Genomic DNA, 27,775 nt, shown 5'->3' on the forward strand with positions numbered 1-27,775 from the left:
TGGTTTTCAGATCATCACAGTTGGCAACAAAAGGAGATAATGAGGGGGAAAAAATAAAGACAGGAATATCAATTGCTTTTATTGGAGTTTTCTGGTCACTTTTCAAAAAATAATTTTAAATGGAAGCAGAGCAGCCATGATGCGAAATTTGGAGAGAGAAGATATTTTCCATATTACTTCTAGCTTATCAAAGCTAAAACCTGATCTGGGGACTCTAAGTTAATTCTTGTTGTCTCACACATCAATAAGCTGTAAATTCAATGGGCAAGCTCCATCACCAGTGACACTCATGCAAAATGCCAGCCACTTACAGGTGATGAAACTGTGGGGAAAAGGTAGTCTTGAGACTGGCCTGCTCCAAAAATTGGTAACAATAAAGTGTAAAGAGCATTTGTTTCCATCACCATTTTGACGTTTGTTTGTTTGTTTGTATTTTTATTTCTTTGGGTGAAGAGTCAAAAAAAAAAAGCAGCTATAAGGGATGGTTTGTTTGTCAGCACATATCACTGACTACCACACACAGGTAATTAGTAGAGCTTCCCATCAGAATGCAAGAGGGTTTTGAAGGGCAAGGCTTGTTTGGAAAAGGACACTCAACACTGTGATATCCCTCATGTATTTTTCATTACCAGTATTCTCAGTACTATTTCAGTTAAACCAATTCACTTTTTAAGAGGTATTAGTCTCACTCTGACACAGACTAGTGTATTTCATAAGGTTGTCTATTTCTTGATAAAGAGTTCAAGAGTAATTGAAGATCATTACATTTTGCTATTTTTTTTTTTTTCCATTGCAATACTAAAAAGGAAAAATAGTTTACAGAATCTTGCTTCTTTCTTTGTCCTATGGCCACAGCTTGGTAATTCAGAGGAAAATACATGTGACCTGAACTAACATAACTAGGAAGAATAATGGAAAGCTTCTTTTGTGCAGTCTGTGGTTAGAGATCTCTAGAATGCACCAAGGCAGGGTCACCTGCACACAAATTATGACAATTGCCAGTTCCAGTGGGAAGAGATATGGAGCTTGTCCTGCAGGTAATTTCTGGGACATAAATACAATTCATCAGGTGAAAAGAGCATTGAGGTGTGCCAGAAAAGATGAAAAGCTGGCAGCCCTGCAAACATAATTATTGGTCACCCTGTTTTGACATCTTACTTTGGATAAGAGTCATTATCCAGAGCAATAAAAACAGCTGTGCAGAACAACACCCCAAAACACTTAGCAGAAATTCACATTACATAATTCACTTCTCCTTAAAATGTAGAGAAACTCTTTCCAACGCTGTGAGCAGCTGATGTGTTTTTTTTCTTTTTCTTCCATTACTCCTAATTGGTTACATAATCTAATAAGGGATCTACTAGGATTTCTTCTGCTTTGTCTATCTGACACTGACTTAGGTAAAACTATTGTAATAATTTGAAGAAAATTTCCAGAAGTGACTTTTACTTTCGGCATCCTAGTTTTAGGTTGTCCAGGCTCATCCTAAACTCAGTGATGTTCTCAGACATTTCCAGATGAGGTGTCAGCTGGAATATTTTGTCAGTGAGATGATGTTTAATGCTTGGTCCTGAAATACTGGTACATTTCTACTGGGAGACATTTATTTACAAATCAGATATCCATTCATGTAATGCAAGGGGAAAATTTAATATTTTGTAAGAGTTGCTTCAAAAAAACCCAAAGGCATTATTTTCAATTCTCAGTATCCAGGAAGTCATGGGTGTACTTCCCCATTTCAGATTAATTCCTTGTAAATCTTTGTTTAGATGTTGTAACTCTCAGTTGGAGTAATTTATTTCTCAAGCAGCTTTAAATGGAAAGTGTCTCCTTTTGGACATAATTACTTAGAAATCTGTTTTGAACAGTAAATATGCAGCTTGTAAGGGAAGACAACTTCTGCATAGAATCATAGAATCTCCTGAGTTGGAAAGGACTCTCAAGGACCATTGAAGTGCAGATCCTTGCCCTGCACAGGACAACTCCAACAATTACACCACGTGCCTGAGAACATTGTCCAAATGCTCCTTGAGCTCTGTCAGGTTTGAGGCTGTGACCACTTCTCTGGAGAGACAGTTCCAGGGCCCAAACAGCCTCTGGGTGAAGAACTTTGTCCTAGTATCAAACCTGAACCTCCCCTGACACAACATCAGGCCATTCCCTCAGGTGCTGTCACTGGTCAGGAGAGTGATGAGATCAGTGCCTGACACTCCCCTTCCCCTCCTGAAGAAACTGCAGACTGTGATGCCATCTCCCCTCAGTCTCAAGCAACTTCAGCTGCTCCTCATATGTCCTTCTCTCTAGGTCCTTCACCATCTTCATAGGCTCCCTTTGAACATTTTCTAATAGCTTTATATCTTTTTAATATCTCTGGTGCCCAAAACAACACACAGGACTTGAGGTGAGGCTGTCCCAGTACAGAGCAGAGCAGGACACTCCACTCCCTTGCCCAGCTGGTGATGCTGTGCTGATACCCCCAGGACACTTTTTGCCCTCCTGGCTGCCAGGACACCTCTGACTCATGTTCAGCTTGCCATCAGCCAGGACCCCCAGGTCCCTTTCCATGGCCCTGTCCCAGCTGCAGAATACAGCACTAGTATTTGTTAACTTCATACAGTTGATTGCCCAGCTCTTAAATATGTCCAGGTAGACCTCCAGGTCTCTCTGCCTTCAAGGGATCAACAGCTCCTCCCCATTTATTGTCACTGGCAATAGAAAAGTATAAGGAAAATTTTGGAGTTAGACAGAGTTTCATGAGCCTGAAATATAGAAGTGCAGGAAGAGAAACAGCTGCTTTGCACTCCCTTCTGAGCCATGAACTGGGAAATACTATCTCTTTGTTTCCTAATTTTCCCTGACTGCCATAGGCTGCTTCCAGTGTCCTCTGTTGCACAGGATGTTGTGCTGTGCCTTGTTTTTTGATGTTTTTTGTTTGTTTTTGCAGGATCTACTCCTGGTTAGACAGCACAGGTAATCGAAAGAATTTCTGTAGTACATGTGCTGTAGTTTCAAGGTCACATATACTTGGAGAAGAGATTGCTGTCTGAGCCCTTTATGTTAACTTATAAACACACCAAATGAGGTGATGTTTTAGGCAATGAAATAATTATGTCTGGAAGATTTGACTTTAGATTTCTCCTTGTAATTACTCTGCAATACAGCTGTCTCAGAGTAGAGGGAAAAGATAACTAAATAACACACAGAAAACACTGAATGAAGAAAGTTAGTCATGTCAAAAAGATAAGATTGTTTTATCTAAATGGGAACATTTCAGATATCTGGAGATGACAGCATCCTGTATACAAAATGAAGACAAAAGGGTGCTGTGCTGCTCAGTGAACTGGAGATGTGATAACCAGATTTCACTGCATAGTTCAGGATCAGCTCCTGGTACGTGGCAGAGAGTTCAGCTAAACACCTTATAGCCATGGAAAACAGTTTCTAAACAGTGAAAGTCCTTTCCCCATCACTGTTCATTCCATGTATACATGGGCTATGACCCTGCCATTGGCACTGTCCCAGTCACAGCCAGTCACTTTAACATCTATAAAAAGAAAGGTACCAAAAGAGATTATCCAAAGGCCCAGAATAGATTTTTTTATTATTATTAAAGTTATTCTTGAACTCTAAATTTTAGACAAATTCAAGAGGAGCAGGAGGACGTGTTGAAACTTTGGGCTGCTCGACAGCACAAGCAGGATTATGTATTGGCTTGACTGCCTCTGCATCCCTCAGTTATGTCAGTCCTTTTGTGTCTCATATGATATATGGTATAATTATGATATTATATGATTGATATTATTTTCTTGGAAGATCTCTTGTACCACACCATGTTGCAAAGGTTTTACCATAGTTGGTAGCTGACTTACCAAATTTGTATGTCTTTAGCTATTTATAGGAAACTTAATCAGACAATCAATTTTCTACATTTCTAATGGATTCAATGGGAGGAAGAACCAAATAGGATACAGATATTTTTTCTAATAGCAAATTACACTCCTGTTCTGAATATTAAAGATACATGTTTTCAAATACTATCTGGAACTGGAACAATTGATCTTAAGCAAACTTGTCATTGTTCAGAAGGAAAACAGTTTTTGTTTTCTAAATCATTAGCAGGACAAAAATTTGTGTTAGGATATTCTGCAACAGGATGGAGAAAACTGTCTGAAACCAATTGTTTTCATTGAAGGTAATCTAATAATTTCTGGTGGTACACACTATCTTTTGATAGGGCCAAGCTGCTTGCAGGCTGCACATTTCATACACCTTAAAGGCCAGACTGTTCCTAAGTACACAGTGAAGTCCTCCAATGATGGCTCTGGAAGCAGCAAAATCAGGCTTTTTAAAAGGTCTCAGCTCTCCTAAAGGCATAAATAAGATCAGTTTTTGAAAAATCAGCCAGTGTTCCCATGGGAGCTGAGCACAGCTGAACCACAAAATTCAGTTCTAAACATGAAATCAGATGGTGACAATGGTACAAATGGCTTCTTGCTTGTGTAGCAAATCGAGGGTGGGTGGGGTAAAGCTGTTCTCGGCCATCATAGTCTGTGCTTGTCTAACTTTGCCATAAATAACATCATGATATTCTCCATCCCTGTCTTCCCAAGGGCATGGTATTTCTGTCTTTCAGTAAAGTACATGTATGTAGATCAGATAAAAGAATAGCACTCACTCCAGCTGTAAGTAGGAGTTAAACACCTGTTGTACTTATGCATTGGAAAATAGAGAGAATCAGGCACAGGTGAGTTTTCTGGAAAGTTGTGGCAGCAGTTTGGGCACCTTTGTGGGCCAGATTGGTTTCCAATAAAAGTGAAGAAGCACCCACAAACTAAAACAAACAAAGCTCCCTCTTATCATGGCCAGGGGAATTCAGCAGTTAGACCCAGGAGAAGTCAGAATGAGTGAACCTGGGGAATAGAAACCCTCTTTACAAGGTGATTTAACAATAAAGCAGCAATGCTTCCTGTTTAATGAGTTGGCAGCTGTGCCAGCTATGAATGTTCACATGCTTCCTCTTCCTGTGGAGGCTGTGCTGTGAACTTAATCAGATGAATGCTATAGATACAAAAATCACTGCCAACACCAAATGTTTGTTGTTTAAGTTGGCTAAGTTCCCTGATATAGTTCACAGTATGGTCCCACAAATAATTGACCTGGCATGACAAAGGGGAAGCTGTACTGAGGGATCAAGGTGGGAATGAGGCAGTACAGAGAAACAGGTACTTACTAGCTCCTCTGGCAAGAGCTTTGATTCATAAAATCATACCCTCAGTGGGAGATAGAGGCTTGCTGCAGCCCAGCAGTGAGAGAGTGATAGAGTCTGTGCTGCCAGATGTTCCTGTTTCAGAGAAAGTAGAGCATTTTTGTCTTCTTGTGCAACTCTCAGTCCATTCCTGGTGATAAATTCTTATACAAACATCTTATTTTCCCTCAAGTAACACAAGCAAGACATTAATTGAGAAGGGAGAGAGCGTTTTCTGAGACATTTTAATTACAAGAAACAACCTTGTGGTAAACTTCTATTTTTAGTAAAACAAGTAATGAAGAATCAAAATGCTTCTCCAAACTTAATTATTCAATAATAATTACCATAGCAACCAGTTCCTTATGTGGCACATGCTGAAAACACTCTTTATGAAGCACAAGTTTACCCTCCCAATTTTTCCAAAACAGACAAGAAATACTCTAATCTGTTGATAAAGACCCAAGAATATCGAGCTGGAGATTATATTGAAATCATTTTTTTACTTCTCATGTGTTTGGGTGACATCAGCCCCGACACTGCTCTGTTTCTAGGCAGCAGAACAAAATTGCCTCCTGAAGAGGTTAATAATAGGTTTATTTCTGCTAAACATTCTAGAGTGTATTTCTGCACTTGAGGTAGTAACACACAAGTTCACTGTCCATCTGGATTTCAGAACAATTTCTAAACTTAGTCAGCTTTCTCTCCTCTGCCTCCATTGTGCTTTCCATGTGGATATAAGCTGTTGTTGTCTCAACTTCCTGATGCAGATTGCTTGTGTCAGTTACAATCTTTTAGGGCCATCTATCTATCAACATATTTCCAATCCATTTGGTTTGTTTAATGTTCATAAATATTCACTTTTCCTCAGGTTATGTGCTCTTTGGAAGTGCTGAACTCAGTCAGTCACTACACACTCCATAAACATCTGTTAATGGCCTTATGGCTCTAAATTCCCCGATGGACAACTGTGTATTTCAAAAAGGAAAATATGGAAAAAGGGAAAAAAGGAAAAAACTAAAACACAGTTCAGTTATGATTTTTGAAGTCTTGAAACTTCTGAGATTTGCTAAAACTTCTTTAACTTCCTTCCAGTCATGCATAAGCTCACAGGATTGATTCTATGTAAACTCCTAAGGAAGGCCACCTCAATTAGGTGCTCTTAATAGAAGAAATGCCTAAAAATTGTTGTATACTTAACCCAGTATCTCACCTGTACCCTTCTGAACTTCCTGCTTCTGGAGCTAGATTCAACTCTGCCTTGAAAACTGTCTGTAGCTTATTACCTAACACTTCATAGCAGACTTGGGAATTTCTTTACCATCTTTTCAATGATTTTTCCTGTTCTCTAGCATTACCATATTGTACCTGCTCTGATTACCATTTCTTCTTGATGAGCCATGTCTGGTGCCTTTTAATTATTTCTTTGAAACCTGGTGGTTCCCAAACCAACTCAAAATATTTTCTTGGTTTCACCTGTCTTGAAAAAGCCTTTTTTATATGAGTGGTAGATAAAAAGGATGTTATTTCAATCAGTGTGTTCTGTCAAATTTAGACAAAGCTTACTTGTCTGACTTGCATCCTCTCATATCCTTTGTTTTTTTTGCTAGTTTTCACAATGATTTTGCAAAGGGTTCTGAGGTGCCTGTATGGAGGACACTTTATAAATGACAATTTATTTGACAAGTGGTTTCTATGTAAACCAAGTTCTTAATCACCTTCTAAAATAAATGAAGAGCAGAGTTTTGGAATAAGAATTTTAATGACTGCTTCTTCTTGGGCCCCTCACTTTCAAAAGGACATTGGGGTGCTGAAGCATGTCCAAAGGAGAGCAGTGAAACTGGTGTAGGGTCTGGAAAGCACATCCTATGAGGAGTGGCTGAGAGAACAGAGATTGTTTCATCTGGAGAAGAGCACACTCAGGGGGACCTCATTGATTTCCACAAGTACCTGAGACAAGGTTTGAGTGAGGTGAGTGTCAGCCTCCTATGCCATGTCTCAAGTGAAAGGACAAAAGGAAATGGTCTTAAATTGTGCCAGGATTAGATATTAGAAAGAAAAATAAAAATTATCTCTGAGAGAGTAGTCAGACATTGGAATAAATTGACCAGGGAGGTAATGGAGTCTGGAATTGTTTAAGAAGCATGTAGATGTGGAACTTGGGGATGTTATTTAAGGGTGATTATGGTGCTGCTGGGTTGATGCTTGGAATGGATTACCTTGAAGGTCTCTTCCAACCTTGATGACTCTGTCATACTGTGATTCTACTGCCTCAGTGATCTTATCAAGTAACTTCCTTTAGCTCTGTTCATCCCATTATGTGATTATGTGTAACTGCAGGTTCAGCAGGGACAGTGACGATCCTGTTACAGAGATATTCCCAAGCAGTGTGGTGAAGGGTGCCTTCTTTGCATTTTTTAAATATTCAAGAAGCAGACCTCCTCAGAGCCCTATTTAAAATCAAAATACATCACTCATGGCTTTCCAAGATCACTTGCTGTGCTACTACTGTTCATCATTTAAGTGCTGTGCAAGGTACAAATAGACTTATAAATGTTGTGAAAGTATTTTCTTTCTTCACATTATTCTTCAGCTTCCCTACTGTGTGAGCATTGATCATTTTCAGGTCAGTCATAAAGAAAGAAACTTTGTACATCCTTGAAAACAGTCTGTCCTGGCTTGTAGCCTTGATAGGTTTAAGAAAATCCTCCAAGACTTCTGGAATTGGCTCCAGTAAGCTCTAGAAAAAAGGAGCAGCAAGTCTTATAAGTATTTTTTATTCTTTTTTTAACAAGAACCCCAGATCAGTATGCCTTGCAAGTCATAGTGCTTTACTCTTTGGAATGGTTTCAATCAGACTACCATGTGTCAGAAAAGTCAATTCTGCCCCTGCATAAGCTGCTTTACCTGTAACATTTTTTCCATTATTCCCTTTCTCCAAATCAAATAATATACCCATGAACTATAATTGAAAGCCAAATTCTAGTGCATTTGCTCTAAGTTCTGCTGAAGTGAGTGGAACAAGTCCTGAGCATTAGAAGAGATGGGTGACTGAACTGGGCTTGTGAGGAAATTGCAAATTAATTTGCAAGCAAAGGAGACCACCTTGTCACTGCTTTCACTTTTCAAATGTTTTGAAGGGATTTTTCTCTTTTTCACTCTCTAATCTTACTTTCTTAGTATGTGTGAAAATATAGCCCAGGTCAAAGTTAAAAGTCAGTCAAAAAAGTTTGAAAAGTGGATTTCTCCAACCTCCCACAGCCAATTTCAGTTGTCCTGCTGAGCAATTCATTTCTGAACTACTCTCAGTCTCATGTCAGCTCATCATACACCTCTTAGTAGCTTGCATCAGAAAGGAGTTATCTCATAGATAAATTACTGCCTTCCCTGATTTATCCTGGAGCAAAGGCAGAGAGTGTCTGGGGGAAGCTGGCTGGTCCAGGGCAACATGCCTTCAGTAAAACAGGGTATGGTAGATAACAGGAAAAAAGCAGTAAGCACAAAGGGAGAATAGTGATACATGCAGAGCAACTAAAGAGTCTTGAATTCCTCCCTTTTAAAAAGTAAAAGTAAGAGGTTATGGTTTAAGTCAGTAAAATCAAGAATGGTGACGAGAAAATTAATTGGAAATGATTACTTGCTGTTTATAAACATGATGCAGCACTCAAAGAAATTATAAAACTGTGAATTAAAGGAAACAAAAGGGAACATTTTTATCACAAAGGACCTAATTAAATTGTAAAAATCTTTATTATTGAGTGACATAGGAGCCAAAAGTACTATTAACTTGAGAAAGGCATCAGGAAAAGTTGTGCAGGTGCACTGAGTATATCACCTCCAGCTTAGAGGATCCTAGAAGACAGGGAGATGCAAGGATCATGCTAATCATGACCTATTTCTCACAAGCCCGGTCTAGACATCTGCTTCTGGAAAAGGTTAAACAAAACTTCATCTGGAGCCAGGATATGCATTATTATTATTTAATCATGACATATAAATTGCAAATTAATTCCCTGTACGATAGTGCAACAATACTCCAGATTCAGAAATACCAGAATATATAAAGCTGAATTTTCTGTCAGATACTTTTGGTCTGATATCAGATCTCACTTGCAAACCCCCATGACTGTGGGGAGTGAGACCTGCAGATCTGAGTTAAAGCATCACAATGAGATTAAAGAGTCTTCTATTAGGACAAAGAACACTTGGATTTTAGGAAAACTGATTATTAGATGATAGTAAAAAAATACAATGTCTATTCCAAAATGTTCTGCAACCACAGATTGCTGGAGTGTTCAAGACTATTTTGACAAGACATCACTGAATGTTTGCTGTACTTTTCTACACATTACTTACTGTTTTATCCTTCTGCTCCTGCCTCAATACTCTCTGTTTTCCACTACCAGAGAGAGTATCCTGAATGATGAACACTTGATCTGCCTTGTTGAGGCTGTTCTGGTGTTGTTATCATCCTGTAGGTATCAGAGCCTTTGAAATCCCAACCAATTACAAGGATGAGATACTGGATGAAAGTACTGAGCCTGCAAAACTTAGTCCTGTCTCTAATGCCAGTCAAATATTGCCAGTTTCTTACTCACTTTCCCAACCAATCCTCGCTTCAATGGTGTTGATGTGACCTTCCTTACAAACATGAAGAGCACAAAGAGAGGTCAATGACAGACAAATAATCCACTGAAATTTACACTCCCATTTGGCTCTCTTGCGTTCTTACGGAAAACAAAGAAGCTGTGACGCAGCTTCTACAAGGAAAACCAGTTCAGCTCTTACACAGACTTCAGCAAAGCAAAAGTCTGTGTACACAGGCACTGGCTGTGCAAGAACTTGGTTATCCTTTCAGCTTCCCCTGTTGAGTGGTTCAGAATTCAGATTATGAAAATTTGTTCTTTGCCATCAGCTGAAAAGAATTTATTTAATTTGGTCAATAATAATACAATAACTATTATCACTGATATTCTTAGCTAACTGACATTCTTTGTTTTCCTTAAAATGCCTTGCTTCCCAAACTAAAGCCATGGAACAAATCATAAAGTTGCTCTTGTAGAAGAAGCATTGCAAAAAAAATTTGTTAATTACATTTGTAATCATTCCTGGCTAGAGCTCTGTGAGGCAATTTTTGGAAATATAATTTGTGGTTCAACCAGAGTTTAATGCCCCCAAATACCGCAGATCTCATCCTCAAGGCAGAGACAATTTACAAAGTTGATGTTTCTACTTAAGATCTGAGATATTATTTTATGCAAACTTTCCTAACTGCTATTTTTGCAGCCTACAAGGCTGTCTTCGTCTCTCTTTCATTTTTTAAAAAAGATATTTTTGCTTCTCCTGTCTAATCAAATCGTATTTGTTGTTCATTGCAGATTGCAGCTCAGGCAGTGTTATTTATGTGTATGAACACTGCAGGAATCTTCATTAGTTACCTATCAGACAGAGCACAGCGTCAAGCCTTCCTGGAGACCAGAAGATGTGTGGAAGCCAGGCTGAGACTAGAGACAGAAAACCAGCGACAGGTATGGTCACCAGGAAAAACATTCCTATTTTTGTGTTAACTGGTATTGATACTTGGACAAGACCAGGCTTTTTTAGTTTTGCTGGTTCCAGTGTGATACCACCTGATTTCTGCAGGTAAAGTGAGTTTTATGCTGTTACTGTGCTGATATGTTGATATGGCATCTAAAAGATTTCCCCTGGGAAACAGGATGGATAGAGTGGCTGTTCATCATCGTTTCCCATGGAAGAGGCCATCAAATGAAGCAGCAACTAGCAGAGGTTTAAAAATGCCTCTTTATGCAAGAGGGGTTAAGCAGGGGAACTTCATGTTTCAGAGTGTTGTAGATGTTAAAACTTGCATTAGTCAAGTGAAGGATATTCCAGAACCATCTGGCTGCAACCCTGGGCCACGTGCTCTGGGATGGCTCTGCCTGAGCAGGGAGGCTGGAATAGATGATCCACTGTGGATCCTTCCAACCTGACTGCTCCTGTGAGTCTGTCAAAACTAAGCAAGCTCATGGAAGTGAACTCTATCTAGGCAGAGAAAATACTGAAGCATCCCTTCAGGCTCATAAACAGATTTTTGTGGCTGGTGACACCACAGCAGCAAAGTATCACTATTCTGTTTCTCTGTTCTTAAACTCTTCTTGAAAAACCAACTTTTGGTCACTGTGTGCAGTAGTATACTGGGTTAGGTGCACTTTTGATCCGAACAGCTGTGGTTGACCTGAGGTAATCATCTTTTTTTATCCAAAATAAGTATTGAATAAAAAAGAAGTTTCCTGCTTATTATTTTGCACCAAGGGAGCAGCATCCATACTATATATGTTACTTTGCTGTATCATTCTAAGATTAATTTAGCCTTTCATTTTGCCCTGTTGTATAAATATGTATGTCACTTCTCAAATTTATTTCATTTTCCCCCTGAAAGTCATGCTCTTATACAGAGTTCTAGAATCTAGGACTGCAGGACCATATTTTCATGCCTTTTGGGGATTTTGGGGTGTTTGGGATTTTTTTCCTTTTTCTTCTAGCTTAATTTTTCATAAACCATGATTTTATAAGCTTTACTTTGACCATAGTTTTCTGGAGCTCATTGTAAAAAACTTTCTATCACTAACTAAAGATTCCCTTGTTCCCTTGTTCCATATTATTCTGATATTTTCCTATTAGAATTATTTTATCCTCTCATGTAAAACGAAGTTAGTACAAAGACAAATATTTAGAGAAATCCAATTTTGCAGAACTTGTATTGTCTATTAGGAAAATGAAAACAGATTTTTTCCATTTGGGTGGGCAGATTTTATTTTTTTTTTTTTTTTTTTTTGGAGAGGGGAGAAGTAGTAGTTGGATCTGAAATATTTGTTTTTATTAAGTCAAGTTGAACTGTGAATTTTGTCTTGGCCCAGTGCTTTGCAAGGTTTCAGGACTGTGTTGTTCCCTGAGGGCAGAACTTCCTGGAGTGTTACCTCACTGCAGCTGAGATTCACCTATAACCAAACAAAGTAGTGTGTCACAGGCATCATATGACTGGAAATGCATAAGGGGAAATGTCCTTGGGCCAAGGAAAATACCCACAGGAGAAAAATACAGACAAGAGGACACCAAAAGAAAGATCTCTTCTAAAACTTAATTTAATAACAAATTAGCTCAAAATTTTAAAACAAAACATTTCAAAATGTTTCTGATTAATTTTCTTTGGATTTTGTAATTTTGTCATTATGCACACTACTATATATAAAAATGTTTAATAAACTTTTCAGCTTTTCATTTGTATTTGGAACAGCAACATCAAAAAAAATATTCCAATACTGGAACATCTTGAGGAATGGAGAGCCTGCTTCCCTAAGCATTCTATTTTTTTCATTTGTTTCTGAGGTAGCACCTCATTTAAGCAACTTTTAAACCTCTCTGCTTTAATATGACAGACAAGGGCACATTTTAGGTGACCACTTTTTTTAGCAGCTTGTTCATGCTCACTTAATGAGTACACAGGCAATAATTCAGTAACTGCCAGCATTTTTCTACTTTGAGGACAAATATACATGGAATCTGTGGTTCAGATGAATCTGTGGTTCAGATGAATGTAAAAAAACTTACTTGCTGTTAATGCTTATCACATTTTTAAAAGTAAGGATTCAAGTTTGCTAAATTAATTCCATTACTTTAATTTCCTATGAAGGGGGGAAAAGGTGGAAAAAACGTGCAGGATGATAGTTTTGATGCGACTTCTGAAAACTTCTAGAAATATTTTTGAGGAGCAAAAATTTTCTCTTCAACAATAGAAAATACAGGAATAATTACTTGTGTAATTCCTCCAGACAATAATTCCAGGAATTCCAAATTTATTCCACTTCAATTTATTTCCACTTCACTTCCCACAAACTGTTTAAACTAAAGGGTACTTATAGCAAAGGCAGGTTTTTTGTTGCTTTCAGTGGTGGTACTGTTACTTTTTAGAGTAGTGGATGACTTAATATAAATCTCTCGAGGCTTCTTTCATCCCCACACATCTTCTGCTTCTTAAAATGAAAGTAACAGAAAATTAAAACGTATTGACATGTCATATGTATGGCACGTCATATGAAGTGTGACAGCTTGCCAGAAAGATCCTGTAAAGTCTGGTTTTTTTCTTTACTTTGTTTAAATCAGAAGACCAGTAAAAGTAAGAACAAAACAACATGAGTTTTTAAACTACAACAAGGGGTGGTATGCTTGTCCATAAATAATTACAGGCTCCAATTTTATATAACCATGGAAATCATATAAATGTTTCAGATGCACTTCTATTCATTACTGTGTATTGTTATAACCAAGAAATTAAGTTTCAGCTCTCCCAAAATGACCCTTCCAATTTCTCAATATCCCTTGGATTCATAATCTCTAATCTTCTGTCATTCTAATAGCAATAAATGCTACTGCTGTCATTTTGCAGTATTGTGCAATGCATAAAGGAACCAGTCATGGAAAGTCGTCCAATTGTGAGCCAAACATTTTATAATCTGTGTTTTAGAGAAAAGCAAGAGGTAGCATTAGAAATGTGGAACAGTACAAGGAAACAGTAATAATACGGACAAGGAAGGATCTCTCTTTGTTAGAGGCTGTTAATGACCCTCTAATGAGTATTTGTGGATTTTCTGGAATACAGATATAAACTTTCTACTGTGTCAGCTTCTGCTGCTGGTGAAAGACAGGATATTTTTCTGCATTTCCAGATACATTTTATATATCTGAGCTGATTTTTTTCTTCAGTGAAAGCAGTTTCATTCACTCACTTGCAATAATTGCATAAAGAGCAATCAAAATAGGAGGTGAAATCACCAAGATCCCACTAGGGATGATAAAGCTTTTTTGTTGTTCATGTTACTCTGACCTGAAATTTGAATGTCATGTGTTTTCCAGATGTCATTATTTTCCCACAGTGTCTCCCTTTGGGGGTTTTCAGGGTTCCAGAATTCCTTGCACTATTTTTTTTTTTTTTTTTTTTTTCTCTGTGAAGTTTTCCAGTTTGACAGTCAAAGGCATTTTGTTGTTCAGAAATGTCTGGGCCTGTAGTCTCTGTAAATCTGAATTAGCTCCATACGCTCATTTTCCACTGAAAATATCTTCAGGTGCAAATTCAGCTTTTACACCAATTGCAATTCATTCAGTAACTGCACAGGAAGGAAGAAGAGCATGCAATGTGGACCTGGATGATGCAGAAGACTTTAGGGAGCCTGGCTCATCCAGGGCAACCTGACTCCAGTTTGGAAGTGACTCAGTTTCCAGCGTCTCTTTCCAAAAGTCTATATACAATAAAGCTCCTACATCTTTTTTCATTCTGCCTCCCCCATCCCCATTTACTCTCAGCAAGACTTGTAGACAAAATTTTCAGGAGAGTTTGAGAAAGTCAGGATTTCAGTTGTATTTTCAGATCATCAAGAATCTAATTTTCTATTGTTATCCTTTTGTTTTTAAGCACCTGGGGTAGTTTAAAGTACATATTAGCATTTTAAATTGCAATGAATTTCCTAATTCTAATTACTCAATTATGAAAATGAACAATGGTGTGGCTACAAGGGAGAATTACTCCAGCAGTCATTGCTAATGATGTTTATGCACCTACCTGTGTGGTATGATCTGTGTGATAGCATCTGGAAGTCCCAGCACTCTGTGAAACTGAGGGAACATCTGTGTCTACTTATTTCTTAATTTTCATTTAAAAATTAGAATGTTTGTGAAAATCTAAAACATTTCAGAGCTTGACATAGTTAAAGGAGCTGATGAGTATCAGAAAGACTTTATCAGAAGATGAAAATATCAGACAAGCAAGCTGCAGGAAGCAGCACAGACAAATTTGTGTTGTAAAAATAGCCTCTGATTAGCAGTTATTGATAAAATAATGAATTTAAATATTTTCTAATGAATTGTAGTTAGAGGCCAGTTCTTAAAAGATGTATTTATATCAAGCAAATTAATATGGCTGCCAAAAAATGTCCTCCGATTTTGTTTTTAAAACATTGCAATTATGAATAAAAAACAAATGTGAGGTTCTCAGCTTTCATAAATCCATTTTATTCCAACAACAACATAACTTTCTGTTAGAAATTTTTGTTTAATACTTTCATTTGATATCTACGTGTTTCAAAAATGTTGACAACCAGTCCTATACTTTGTTAATGAACACTTCAAAGACACAATCTTTGTTTTTATCTTGATTTTGTTGTAAGGACACAGCAGGTAATTGTGCTTTCATCATATCTGGGCAATGAAAATAGATAGTCTAACTCACTTTCTTAATTAGCTACTGAAAACCCTTCAAAACCAATGAGTATGTAATTTTCCTCATTGTGAAAATGCTCTGAAATTTCCTTAATGAAGTGCAGAAACTTGCACTAAATTTCTATTTCATTTCTATTTCTCAGGATGCAAAATCCCTAAGTTTTAAATGAATGACATATTAAATCCAGACACATATTGAAATGATGTCTTTATGAAGAATTGCATTCAATACATATCGGATGTCCTAACCTGCTCTTTCTCCAATCTTTGCTTGAAATTTGTTTAACATTTTAAATCCTGAAAGACTACAATTTAATTATAAAGAATCTCTCAGATAACTTTGCCATGCTGCCTTTTCCTGCACCACACATAAATATGTCAAGTTATACATATCTGAAAACAATTATTGTGTAGTGGAGTCAAGAATATTGTTGTGCAATAAAAATTGTGCAGGAATATTTGACTAACTGAAGCTGCAAATGAAGCCTAAAAAGGACTAGGCAGGGAAAATCACAAAAATTAAATAGCTAAAGTTATTATAGCTATAAGACTGTTAAAATCAGTCCAGCCCTTACCCATTTTTCTTGTGATAAGATCACAATATTACAGGATAGCCATTCATAGGAAAGGTATTTAGTCATAATTAGAAACTTCTCTGATGTCATGGCCATACTTCAACTCTCTATTCAAGACTGCTCTTAGACCAATGAGACTAATTAATCTTGGACAAAGTAATAGGAAAATATGGATGGGAGGCTGCATGCACACTAAGCAAAGTTGTTAAACTGTATCTTGCTAACATTAATAACTTGGGGTCTGGACTAATGTTCAGAAAACCCAATATATATCCTCTCTGAAACATTTTGTTTACATTATTTCTAGTAGATTTTGAGCACCTAATAACATTTTATAAAGAAGTTATTTGAAATCAGAGGAGAAAACAATCCATATCTGTTTGACTTTTACATTCATCCTCTGGAGAGGTGTTCATTTTTGTTCTCGGTGTAGCAGGTTATGCATCATTCATGAAGACAAAACTCTTTACCTCTTGTGCAGAGCTCACCAGCAAAGGCTGCTCTGCCCCTGCTGTGATAAACTATTGGGATGGAGTGAATTCAAATCAGAAACAAATCCTCCAGGTTTTAAGTCTTTACAAGACATATGGAGAAAATAATTCTAATTTTAGCACCACATTTGTGCAGTTTCAGTGCAGATATCTAGTTCTAGAAGTTACTAAAGCCACAACACGTAAGTCTCTTTAGCTGTATTGTTTAAATCCCTCTGCAATTCATTCCTCAGCAAGCAGGCCCCTTTCTCTGCAGAAATAATCTCAAATTCCACAAAGAAAACGTCCTCTTATGTGGAAATAAAAGCCCTTCTTAATATCTTCCTTAATCCTTATGAAAATGTTCTTGGGCATCTAACACGCTGGCAGAGGAAATGGAGCTGAAGGCTGGAGGCAGGAGAGTAGGTGGGGAGCAAGTACTGTCTCCTTCCAGTCTTGCAAGGACTCCCCAGGCCAGAATGTCCAGGCTGGTACCAAACCTGACCCACCAGATCCCCCATAGGGATGCTTCCCATCAAGGTGGGACAAAGATGGGCATCTGCGAGTTTTAATTATGGGTTGAGTCAGATCACTGGGGAGAAAGAAGAAAAAGGATTCTACATTAAATGGTGCAATGAGAAAACTTCCCTAAGGGAAGACAATTGTACAGACAATTCCTCCCTGCATGTCCTGCCACTACTGGCTTACTGAGCACCTACATTCCAGGTAATCTCCTTCACATCAGGGATTCCACAAATCCAATTAAAGCTCATTTTGAAAGTCAAAACAGTTTGGATGTTGTTTCATTTGATTTGCATAAATGATTAGAGCTCACCACTCGAAAGGACCATTTGTCCAGGTGGGAAGAAGATGGTTTTGTTTTCTAGGTATAATCACACATTCTGTCTTTCTAGCATGGATATCAGGGCTGAAAAACGAGGAGACAGCCCTTAGTCTTCAGAACAATCTGTTGTTGGCATGTTTAGTCTCTTCTGCCTGTTATCTTTAGAAAAACTGTAATCCTGCCTTAATCTCTTTTTCCATTAAAAAAACCTGTTCCGTTTGACCATTTGTTTCCTTCTACCTCTGCTTCCAGAGGATTTTTTTTCACACTTTACCCTGCAACAATCTCATGGCTTTAAGAAGCTCTCTGCAGATTGATGAACTCTGGTTTGGTTTTTTAGTTTTGTTTTTTATATTTTTTAAAGCAGCTTACATGTTATGTAGGTTTTATCAAGCTCTTACAAATCTAGAATTTAATCAACTGTCAGTACTTTGCAACCTCTAAAATAAAAGCAGATTGGACTGGGATTGGAAAGGACTCTTTAAGAGGGGTAAGCACCATGAAGTCTTGTGTATGTGTACATATATATATACATATGCATGTATGTACAAATATGTATATATATATATATATATTATATATATTATATATATATATATATATATACATTGGTGGTAAAAATATTTAAATACCTCTAAAGTGGTATGAGTATAAAGTTCAGATTTAGTTTAAAAATAAAAGAATAATCTTAATTTTAGAGATCACATGGTCTTTATAACAACAGATTAAAGTGCTTCATATTTAAAAATTATCACAGTAAGGTGTTGCCCTGAGAATCAGGCCTTTTGATATTTTCAAATTTCTAGCCACTTTCCCAGGAAAGTAACTATAAACATAGGTGTTTATACATTCCATTAAAGATATCCCTTTTGATGGATATCTCTCACGGCCAGTGTGGTTGGGAAGGTGTTAACCTGACTATCCAATCCCTGGTCATTGTCTAAAAACCTATAAATACTGAAAGAACAAATAAACATTTCTTCTTTTTCACTACACCTCAAACTGCATCCATGTGAATCATTTCGTGTCCGACAGCAACAGTAAGGTTTGGTTTTTTTAAAGGGCAAACAATAAATTCACAATTTATAGAAAACCTATTTAAACTTCTGTCCAGATATTAAATTTTTCCTCTTGATAGAAGCTGATTTTTTGACTCTGAGATTCTAAGTAAAGCTTCACATTTAACCAGACTTTCTTTCATCTTGGTACTTTTTCTCTAAAAAACCATGGTCCCCACAGAAATTTTTTCTTCATGTTGTTCCATCAGCACTTAGAAGATCAAACTCTAAGTATACTCTAAGTATAACATACTGGTTAATCCAACAAATAAAGGAATGTGAAAAGTTTATATTCTTCACAATCCATTTCCATATTCTGATTTAGTAGGTGACCTGTTTTCTAAATAAAATAACAAATTTCTCTTCCTCATTGTTGGGGGGAAGAAATATCTACATTCACTTATGATTTTTTAGATAGCAGTATGTATATTTATTACACCTTCTCTCAAAACACTCCATTACTTAGCCCATTTGCAGTAGAAATCCAAATATTATAAAGTCAGATTTTAGATGTTGTGCCTTCACATTCACTGCTGGTGCTTGTTTCTTTTCATCAAAGCATAACCTCCACATTTTGATTTCAAGTAGAAATCTAAGGAAAAATCAAGATAAAAATTATCTGCTGCCTTCTCTTTCATTCCTTGCTAATCCAGAGTGATCACATGGACTCAAACAGAATAATGAGATTTATAGCCAATGCCAGAGAGATAAGAGCCAGACCCTGACTTCAATTCATATAGGGGAAAAATTTCAGTGTCAGATCTTCAGGCATGGGAGCTTTCCCTGGGGGAAATTAGTGAGAAAGAAATCTCTTTCCTAGTAGATGGCTTTTGGATTCACTAAGGATAAAATTCCTGTGTGGAACTTTGATCTCTAAACCAGGTAGTTCAAATGTTGTGCTGGTCAATAGTAAATGAGACTGACTGGATTTTGGTGGCCTGTGTCTCCTGTGTTCTCTGCTCTTTGCTAAAGAGAGAAGTGTCTTAAAAAAAACAAAACAAACCCTTTTCAGAGCTGCCACTGACTAGCGACTCTTGCTGACGTGTCAGGAAAGTGGACAGAGATGGAATGAGTAAATTAAATAGTTTCCTTAAATGAAATAGTTTCTGCCCCCTACAGTGATGAGAGTTCTACCAGCTGGGCTGTCATACATTTCTCTCTGCTTAGTAAAGAGCTCAAAGCTCCAAATTCATCAAATTAGTGGTTCTGCTATGAATTTCTCATTCAGGATTAGAACTGTTAGTGTATTAAGAAACTTTCCTTAGTGCCTTGAAAGGACTGTAGGAGGACTCTGAAATTAATGTCCTTAATTAATAGAAGGACTCTGTAGTCCAGGTATTGGTTTTAGATCATATAACCATGACCAGTACCAATTACAAAAGAGACAGAGTCAAGTTACTGATGCCGTTACTGAGATAATTTAAGGTAGGATAGAATACTTGGATTAACATTTATAAATAGGCTAATGAGTCTTTCATAGCATCAGTATTCAACTGCCCATCTACAAGACTATTCAAAGGGGTTTCAATTTCAGGAGATGACTATTTCTGCCCCCTACTGAAAATAAGTTTTATCCTGCTTATGCTGTTTAGTACTAGAGTCTCTTAATTCTCTGACAAGGTGCATTGCTTGTTTTGATCAGAAAATATGACCTTGTTGCTCTTATTCATCTTGGTGTTCTGCAGCAATTTTGTCATATAAAGCTAAACAATAAAAGGCATAAAAGCCTTCTTTCTGATATTTTCCATGTCATTAGCTGCCATGAGTACTCCTGAGAAATGTGTATTTTACTGAAGTTGTCTAGCAATTTTCAAAACAGCCCAAAAAAAGTAACAAAATTGAAAAAGAGACATCTAAATCAATAGAAAATAGAAATAGTCCAGAAGAATTAAATGAAGATTTAACAGCAGATAAGTCAAAGATCTTCCAGAGAAACATATCACAATAAGTATTAAAGTCAGATGGTGCCATTCTGATATTTTAGAACAAATTTGAATTGTAGGAGCTGTTTTGTGCTCATTTTCTATTCCAGTAAAACAAGGAAAAAGCTTAAGATTATGCCATTATGAAATCAGTCCCCAGTGTTGTGTCTATCTTCCTTCTGTTCTTTGGCTCTGACTCTGGCCTTGCTTTGCAAACTAACTGAAATTTATGGAAGCCAATACACCAGAAGACAGTACAAAGATTTTTGTCATAATATGAGTCTTATTTCCATATAAATATTTTTCTTCTGAATATTTGTCTTCTCCACTATTGTTTAATAAACAATAAATAACAAAAAAATCTTCATGATATTTGGAAGAAACAAAATTACAAAACTATAAAATATTCCTTTCCATTATTATATGAGTCAAATGGGTTACTCTGGGGCTGGAGAATATCACTTGTTCAGCTCAAGGGATCCTCAGCATAAATAGGACATTGACCTGTTGGAGAAAGTCTTGAGGAGAGTCATAAACATGATCAGAGAGCTGGAGCACCTCTCCTGTGAAGGCTGAGAAATTTGGAATTGTTCAGTCTGGGGAAGAGAAGCCCCTGGGGAAGCAGCATAGAACCTTCCAGTACCTAAAAGGGCTACAAGAGACATGGAGAGGGACTTTTGAAGAGGACATATAGTGGTAAGACAAGGGGGAATGGCTTCAAACTGGAAGACAGTAGGTTGAGATTACATATTAGAAAGAAATTATTGACTGTGAGGGTGGTGAGGCATAGGAACAGGTCACCCAGAGAAGTTATGACTTCCTCTTGCCTGGAAATTGGATGGGACTGTGAGCAACCTGGTTTAGTGGGAAGTTTTCCTGCCCATGGCCGAGAGGGGGTATTGACTGATCTTGAACAACCCAAACCATTGCATGATTCTGTGGTAAATGTTCATGGCTACATGTCAGGGTGGTAATACAAATTGTTTTGTAACTCCTGCTTTTCACCAGCCATTTGTCTAACATGGTTGGGTTTCACAATGAAAGGTAAATCTAACATGCTCTTCATTCAGGAGATAGAAAGTCATATGTAAGGATTCAAAGGATCTGGAATTATTAAAAATTGTGTGCATTAATACAGACACCTAATTTGAGAGCACTTAATCTGAGACCTGTGGTTCCTACTGCCTAAGCTAAAAGAAAACTCAAGCAACAAAGCACTCTTAGGAGATTGTTTCATGATGTGCTCCCACCCACTCCCATGCAAGTTAGTGGTGCTCATGTGGCCTTATGACAAGCTGATTCATTGTACCTGTGCCGTAGTGAAATCACTGCCTGCAGTTAGCTTCATGATCAGCTGTGTTACTTTTAAAATTAATTTTGTAAATATTTTTGTAGATATTTTAAAGAGGAATTATTTTTTATAAAATATATATTTATCAGCAATAACAAGTATGCCCCCCCCAAAAAAAGACAAAGAGTGGTTGTCTTCCAATTCCCAGCATTCTACAGGATGAGCTAAATATTTATGAAGTCAAAATTATACTGGGAAGGCATAAAAACCCAAACTGGCAGCCCTGAAATCATCCTTCTACATCTCAGGAACTGCAGGATAAGCAGGGACTAAGACTGTGATCTCCTTACACAGATACAACTGGATTATAAAAAAGGCATCTCCTTTTACACCTGGCAGTAGACTGTTAGTCATCAAGCCCAGCCAAGGTTTTGTAATGTGTCTTCAGGTATTGAATCATCAAACTATTTGCTATCCAGCCAAAACAAAGGAACAGCAGTGCCTTGCAGTTCCTCCCTTCAGTTTGTGCTACATGTATTGTTTTATGCTGTTCTGGACAACAACAGAGGAAACAATTGGATAACATGTCCTTCCTACAAAAATTATGTGGGAAAAGCTTTTTCCTTCTTTCATTACCACAAACTTTGGAACAAGTCTCAGTTAATTGAGATTAAACACTTTTATAAAGGGTCATGACTCTCAGAAATACTGGGTTATCAGTTTGGTTGAGATTCTAGCTATGTTTCATAGCCAAAAGCTAAACAAAAGGAGATTCCAAGACCTCCTGTGTGATCTGGTCTTGCTTCTCTTTTAAGACAGCAGATGCTTAAATGGAACGTGCAGCCAAGGATGGGATAATTTGGGACAGTAATTGCTGGAATTAAAATAAAACAAAGTTGCTATAGCTCATATCACAGATTGCAGCAGTAAGTAGTAAAAGCTAAAAGGCAGCCTCACAACCCAACACATCTGAATTAATTAGGTACTGCAGTTCCTTCAGTATTTTTTAATTAACTCCAATTGTCATGATGAGCCACAAGGAAGAACAGCTGCAGATAGACTGTCCATTGTACATTAAGTAAACACAAAGGAATTTCTTTTCAGAGCAGTTCATCATAATGAGAGGTGCTAATTTCCTTTTTCTAGAGTGGCATCTACAATAATTACATCTATTCTGAACATTGTCAGATTTTCAGTAGAAAATTTGTATCAATTTCCCTTAAATGTAATAAAAGTTCATGTGCTCCAGAAAGACTAAAACTACTCTTGATCTGAATGGGCCTTTTCACAGCTATTAAGTTCAGTATTTATTACAATAAAACGTCTCTGATATTAATTGTAAATACTGTTAAAGACAAGCTTGATGGTTCTGGAAAAATGATTCTTAAAAGTCAAGATGAAAAATGTGAAACATATTCTCTAGAGCACCTATCGTTAAGCACTTCTGGAGTACACCCACTGCAGTTTTACACAAGTGTCTTGGGAACAGCCACAAAGCAGCATGATTCCAAACCCAGACTTACTCCCACAGCATCTCTGTAGGTTCCCCCTTTTGATGGTACGTGTAGAGGAGGAAGAGAAAAACCTGAACTAACCTGTCAGTCAAGAGGGGCTTTTCCTGCCTTGGCAAATAGATCCCAAATAAAAATTACATGAAACAAAGGAAAATCTGTAAAATCTGAGTGGAGGTGGTGCACAGAGCTTATGCAGACAGCAGACCTTGCAGGGGTAATGCCCTCACATGACCTGCAGAGAAACCTTGGGGAGTTTGACCTTCCTCTTAGAAATCTCCTCCAGGTCCCAAATTGCTTGTCAATGTTTTTTGCTTGTTAGTGTTTTGGTGTCTTTGATCAGCCTGAGTGGAAAGGTCTCCTATTTTTATTCAGAAGACTGAGGCTTTGTGCACTGGTTAATTGACTCCTCAAAAACTGCTGCAAAGTTCATTATTTATTCATCAGGGATGTGTCCCACTTCTCTGTGGATGTGCCTACACATGGAGTTTGTGCAGTTGTAAGCACTGGTACCCCCTGATTTCAGTACCAGTGGCCCAAGGGATCAGTGTATACAGACCACAGCAAAGCTGTCCAACAAAGACTACTGCAAAAACCAGTAAATGGGCCTTAGAGGCAGCATAAGTGTTAAACTACAGTCTTGGGACTTTAAGTAGATGTGGGTGACTCATGAAATTAATTTACTTATCATTGCAGGATTTGTTCCACTGTTGCTAACTTTTCCTGAAGGAGTAGATTGGGTAGGAGTCAGCTCCATATTTGACGCCTCCTAAACTGGGTGACTACACACATTTTACATCTATGAGCTCCTACTACCATCGACTGGGATCTAGTAAAAACAGGCAACAAAGCCCAAACACACACATAGTGACACTGAAGGAGTCATTTACTCAGTTGAGAATCTCTCCAGATTCATTGGATGAAATGGAAGTTTGGGCATAAATACTTTGGAGTCACAAAGCCCAGGTGTCTGAATGCAGACCTTAATTCTACCATCAATTTGTTACATTTAGTGATTTCTACTGGTGTTTTTCCCTTTACCATGGTTAGTTTTTGGGTTAAATGTACTTCTTTTACTTATTTACTCTAAACTCTGACTGCTCCATCTTAAAGACTAGGGTTCATTCTTGTCATGGATGGTTATTAGAAGAATAGTTTACCAGCTCTTTTCTAGCATTCCTTTGCTGTTGTTTTCTTTTTTCTATGCCTTTTCTTTTGAAAAATATATCTATGTTCCTTTTCAAACCACTTACCACTCCTTTGAATTGTCTCCACTTAGCCCACTGCTCAACTAGTAATCTTTCAAAAGAGCTGGGTAATGGAGTTTCCTTCACCCTAGAGTTCATAACACTTCTTTTTTGGCCTTTCTCTGTAAGAGAAAGAATTTTTTTTCATGTGTTTCCCTCCAGCTCTGAAAATGCCTTCCAAGAGAGACTGACTAGAAATGTGAAGACTCTTTGATCACGTAAATAGTAAAGCACAGAGGACAATTAAAAAAAAAAAAAGTACTTTTTTTTTCCTCTAGAATTAGCTACTCTTTTTTTGTACCTGACCTCCACTCTTTTGTGCTGCTCTTCTGTGCCACAGTCTCTAAATCTGTGAAACAGCAGCAATAATATTTAAGTAGCTTGACGGGGAGTTATGTGGCAAAGATCTTTATATCAAAGGAAGAGTGACCTGGCACTTATTCTTAAATAACCAAAAATCTTTCTTAACTGTTGGATTGAAGAAAAGTGATGTGAAAGACCTCTGGAAAAGGACATAACTTGGTCCAGAGAACACTAGAATCAGCTATAGGAGAAGAGAGAATGGAAATGATCCACACTAGAGCCCACCTCAACTCCCAGTTTGGAGAAGAAGCCTGGTTCAGCATTCCTCCCATCTTGTCAGTGTGGTGTGATGTGAGAGCAGCTTGGCATAGCAAGGGACAGCTAATGCCCATGGAGGGAAAACTTTTCTGTCGTTTGAATGTTTCAATTGATGGCAACTGAAGTGCCTCAAAAATGTCTGTGGATACACACACACACTTAAATGCTGTTTTTCTTGCAGTGCTCCTCAGCACAAAATACATAATGCAGAGTAGTGACACAGGTGGTATGTGAACCTTCAGCTGTGATTCCAACAAAGGCTCATCACACACTTCAGTATTAATGGAGGAGGGCTGTGACAGAGGCAAACTAATTAACCTCAATTTTATGGGTCATTACCAGATCTTATGTGCAGATAAGAACATTTAACTTACCTTAATGAGTAGCATGAAGGTTAAGATATCCAATGTGCTAGGCACATTTTTCTTGGCTTAGTGAACATGTGCCAGGCCAATTATGTTTTCTTTTAAATAAACTTTCTAGAGGCATTGCTCAATACCCTCTTAAGTGAATGCAAATAAGGAATGTAAGATTTTCCTTAGGGGAAAAAAAAGTACATTCTCTATTTAAGCCATATGTGTATGAAGGAAATGACTTTTTTATTAATGTTCTCTTATCATAGATTTCATAAAAAGTTCAATAACAACCAGGATATCTGATTGGGTTTTTTAATCTTTTTTTTTTAAAAAAAATTGTATTCCAATTTGTCATTTTACATGGGTAAGCTAGGAAATAACATATTTCTTTTTACAGTGAAAAAAATTAGTATTATTCTGACTGTATCTTCACAAAAGTCACTGGACACTTTATTCATTCACCTCCCTGAAATACTGATCTGATTTGTTCAGGAGGTAGATTTATTTTTTGGTCATATTGATCTAGGTGTCTTAAGAGTGAAGGGATAAGAAAATCTAAGTGCCTTCTTAGTGCCTCTGAGGAGGCTCAAAGACACAAAATGTTAAAAATATTTCTGGCTCCTAGACTACCAATGATCAGCTCTTTGCAAGCCATCTTAAGAAACCATGGGACATTTGCATGTGATTGAAGCTACCTGAGGACTAGATGTTCCTGTAAAACCTGGGTTTGCAGGAGTATGAAGGACCTCCTGAGGGACTGAATTGCTTCTTGCTATGAGAACCATCACATCCAGTGTTTACACATCAGAAGAATGAAGGATATCAGAAATCCCAGGTGGAAAAGGTGAAAGAAAGCCAAGACAAAACAGATGTGCTAAAATTAGAACCACCTTGTATGGGGAAACAAAAAGTCTGAGCTTGGCTATTTCCCAGAATAAAGGATGATCTCACTGCATTATAGTTCACAGCCTGCTCTATATCAGCCATCACTCGGATAATTTTTTCTCTCTTCCTCACAAAGGCAGCTCTTGATTTTGCAAAAGTTTGTACAATAAGTGGATTAAATATAAGGAGAGTCTCAGTTCTCTCATAGTCTGGCAGCATGTTATGTAGGAAGGAGTGCCTTCTTGGAAGGGGGTGTAACATATGTGCTCCAGTGGTGTAACACTCCTGTGTTCCAGTGGTGTAACATATGTGCTCCAGTGGTGTAACACTCCTGTGTTCCAGTGGTGTAGCACTCCTGTGTTCCAGTGGTGTAACACGTGTCCCAGTGGTGTAACACTTCTGTGCTCCAATGGTGTAACACTCCTGTGTTCCAGTGGTGTAACACTCCTGTGTTCCAGTGGTGTAACACTCCTGTGCTCCAGTGGTGTAACACTCCTGTGTTCCAGTGGTGTAACACTCCTGTTCTCCAGTGGTGTAACACTCCTGTGTTCCAGTGGTGTAACACAATGTGTTCCAAGGTGTAACACTCCTGTGTTCCAGTGGTGTAACACTTCTGTGCTCCAATGGTGTAACACTCCTGTGCTCCAGTGATGTAACACTCCTGTGTTCCAGTGGTGTAACACTTCTGTGCTCCAATGGTGTAACACTCCTGTGTCCCAGTGGTGTAACACTCCTGTTCTCCAGTGGTGTAACACTCCTGTGCTCCAATGGTGTAACACAATGTGTTCCAAGGTGTAACACTCCTGTGCTCCAGTGATGTAACGCTCTTGTTCTCCAGTGGTGTAACACTCCTGTGCTCCAATGGTGTAACATTCCTGTTCTCCAGTGCAGCTTTTGGCAGTGTGTGCTCTCCCCTCTTACACAAACATACAGTTCACCTCAGCTGGGGCTGCCACCTAGGCAAATGGAGGTGTTTACCCACAATGTGTTTCCATCAGAGATGAGGATTTTTTGCTAACTGCTAATTAAGACTGCTCAGAGTGAGAATTCTTCATGATCTACATGCTGAAAGTTGTAAGTTAGTAATGATATCACCTCCTATGAAAGCTAGGGACAGATTCCTCCATTTACTCAGTTTCATCTGTAGCAATATTTCATCCATGACATTGAATCCTGCTGGCATAAAAATCATTATTTTCATGATTGGTTGGCTTGTGTTATTCCACCCATCTCTCTGGGGTTTTTTTGTGTCTCTGGACAAATTTGCACCTTGGAGAAGGGACATAACTCACAGCCTGTATAATATGAGATTATTTTATATCCTTCTGATATAAATTTGCCTCAAAACAAATTCAACATTATTTTCTTTGACGAGAGGAGAGGAGAGGAGAGGAGAGGAGAGGAGAGGAGAGGAGAGGAGAGGAGAGGAGAGGAGAGGAGAGGAGAGGAGAGGAGAGGAGAGGAGAGGAGAGGAGAGGAGA

The 27,775-nt window shown here is 37.9% G+C and overlaps 1 protein-coding gene across 2 annotated transcripts in view; it reads left to right on the forward strand.

Annotated features, from left to right (window-relative positions):
• The window catches only part of ADCY8 (adenylate cyclase 8), a 118,342-nt gene that overhangs the window by 20,474 nt on the left and 70,093 nt on the right, over positions 1-27,775 (forward strand). For both annotated transcript variants that reach the window (XM_014254089.2, XM_088053374.1), the window contains exon 2: positions 10,624-10,773. In XM_014254089.2, coding sequence (XP_014109564.1) covers positions 10,624-10,773 — 150 coding nt within the window. The remainder of the gene's footprint in view (positions 1-10,623; positions 10,774-27,775) is intronic.

This window comes from Pseudopodoces humilis, chromosome 1, assembly GCF_049639895.1.
Source record: "Pseudopodoces humilis isolate 2021_Gansu_Grassland_sample_001 chromosome 1, ASM4963989v1, whole genome shotgun sequence".
NCBI classification, from domain to species: Eukaryota; Metazoa; Chordata; class Aves; order Passeriformes; family Paridae; genus Pseudopodoces; species Pseudopodoces humilis.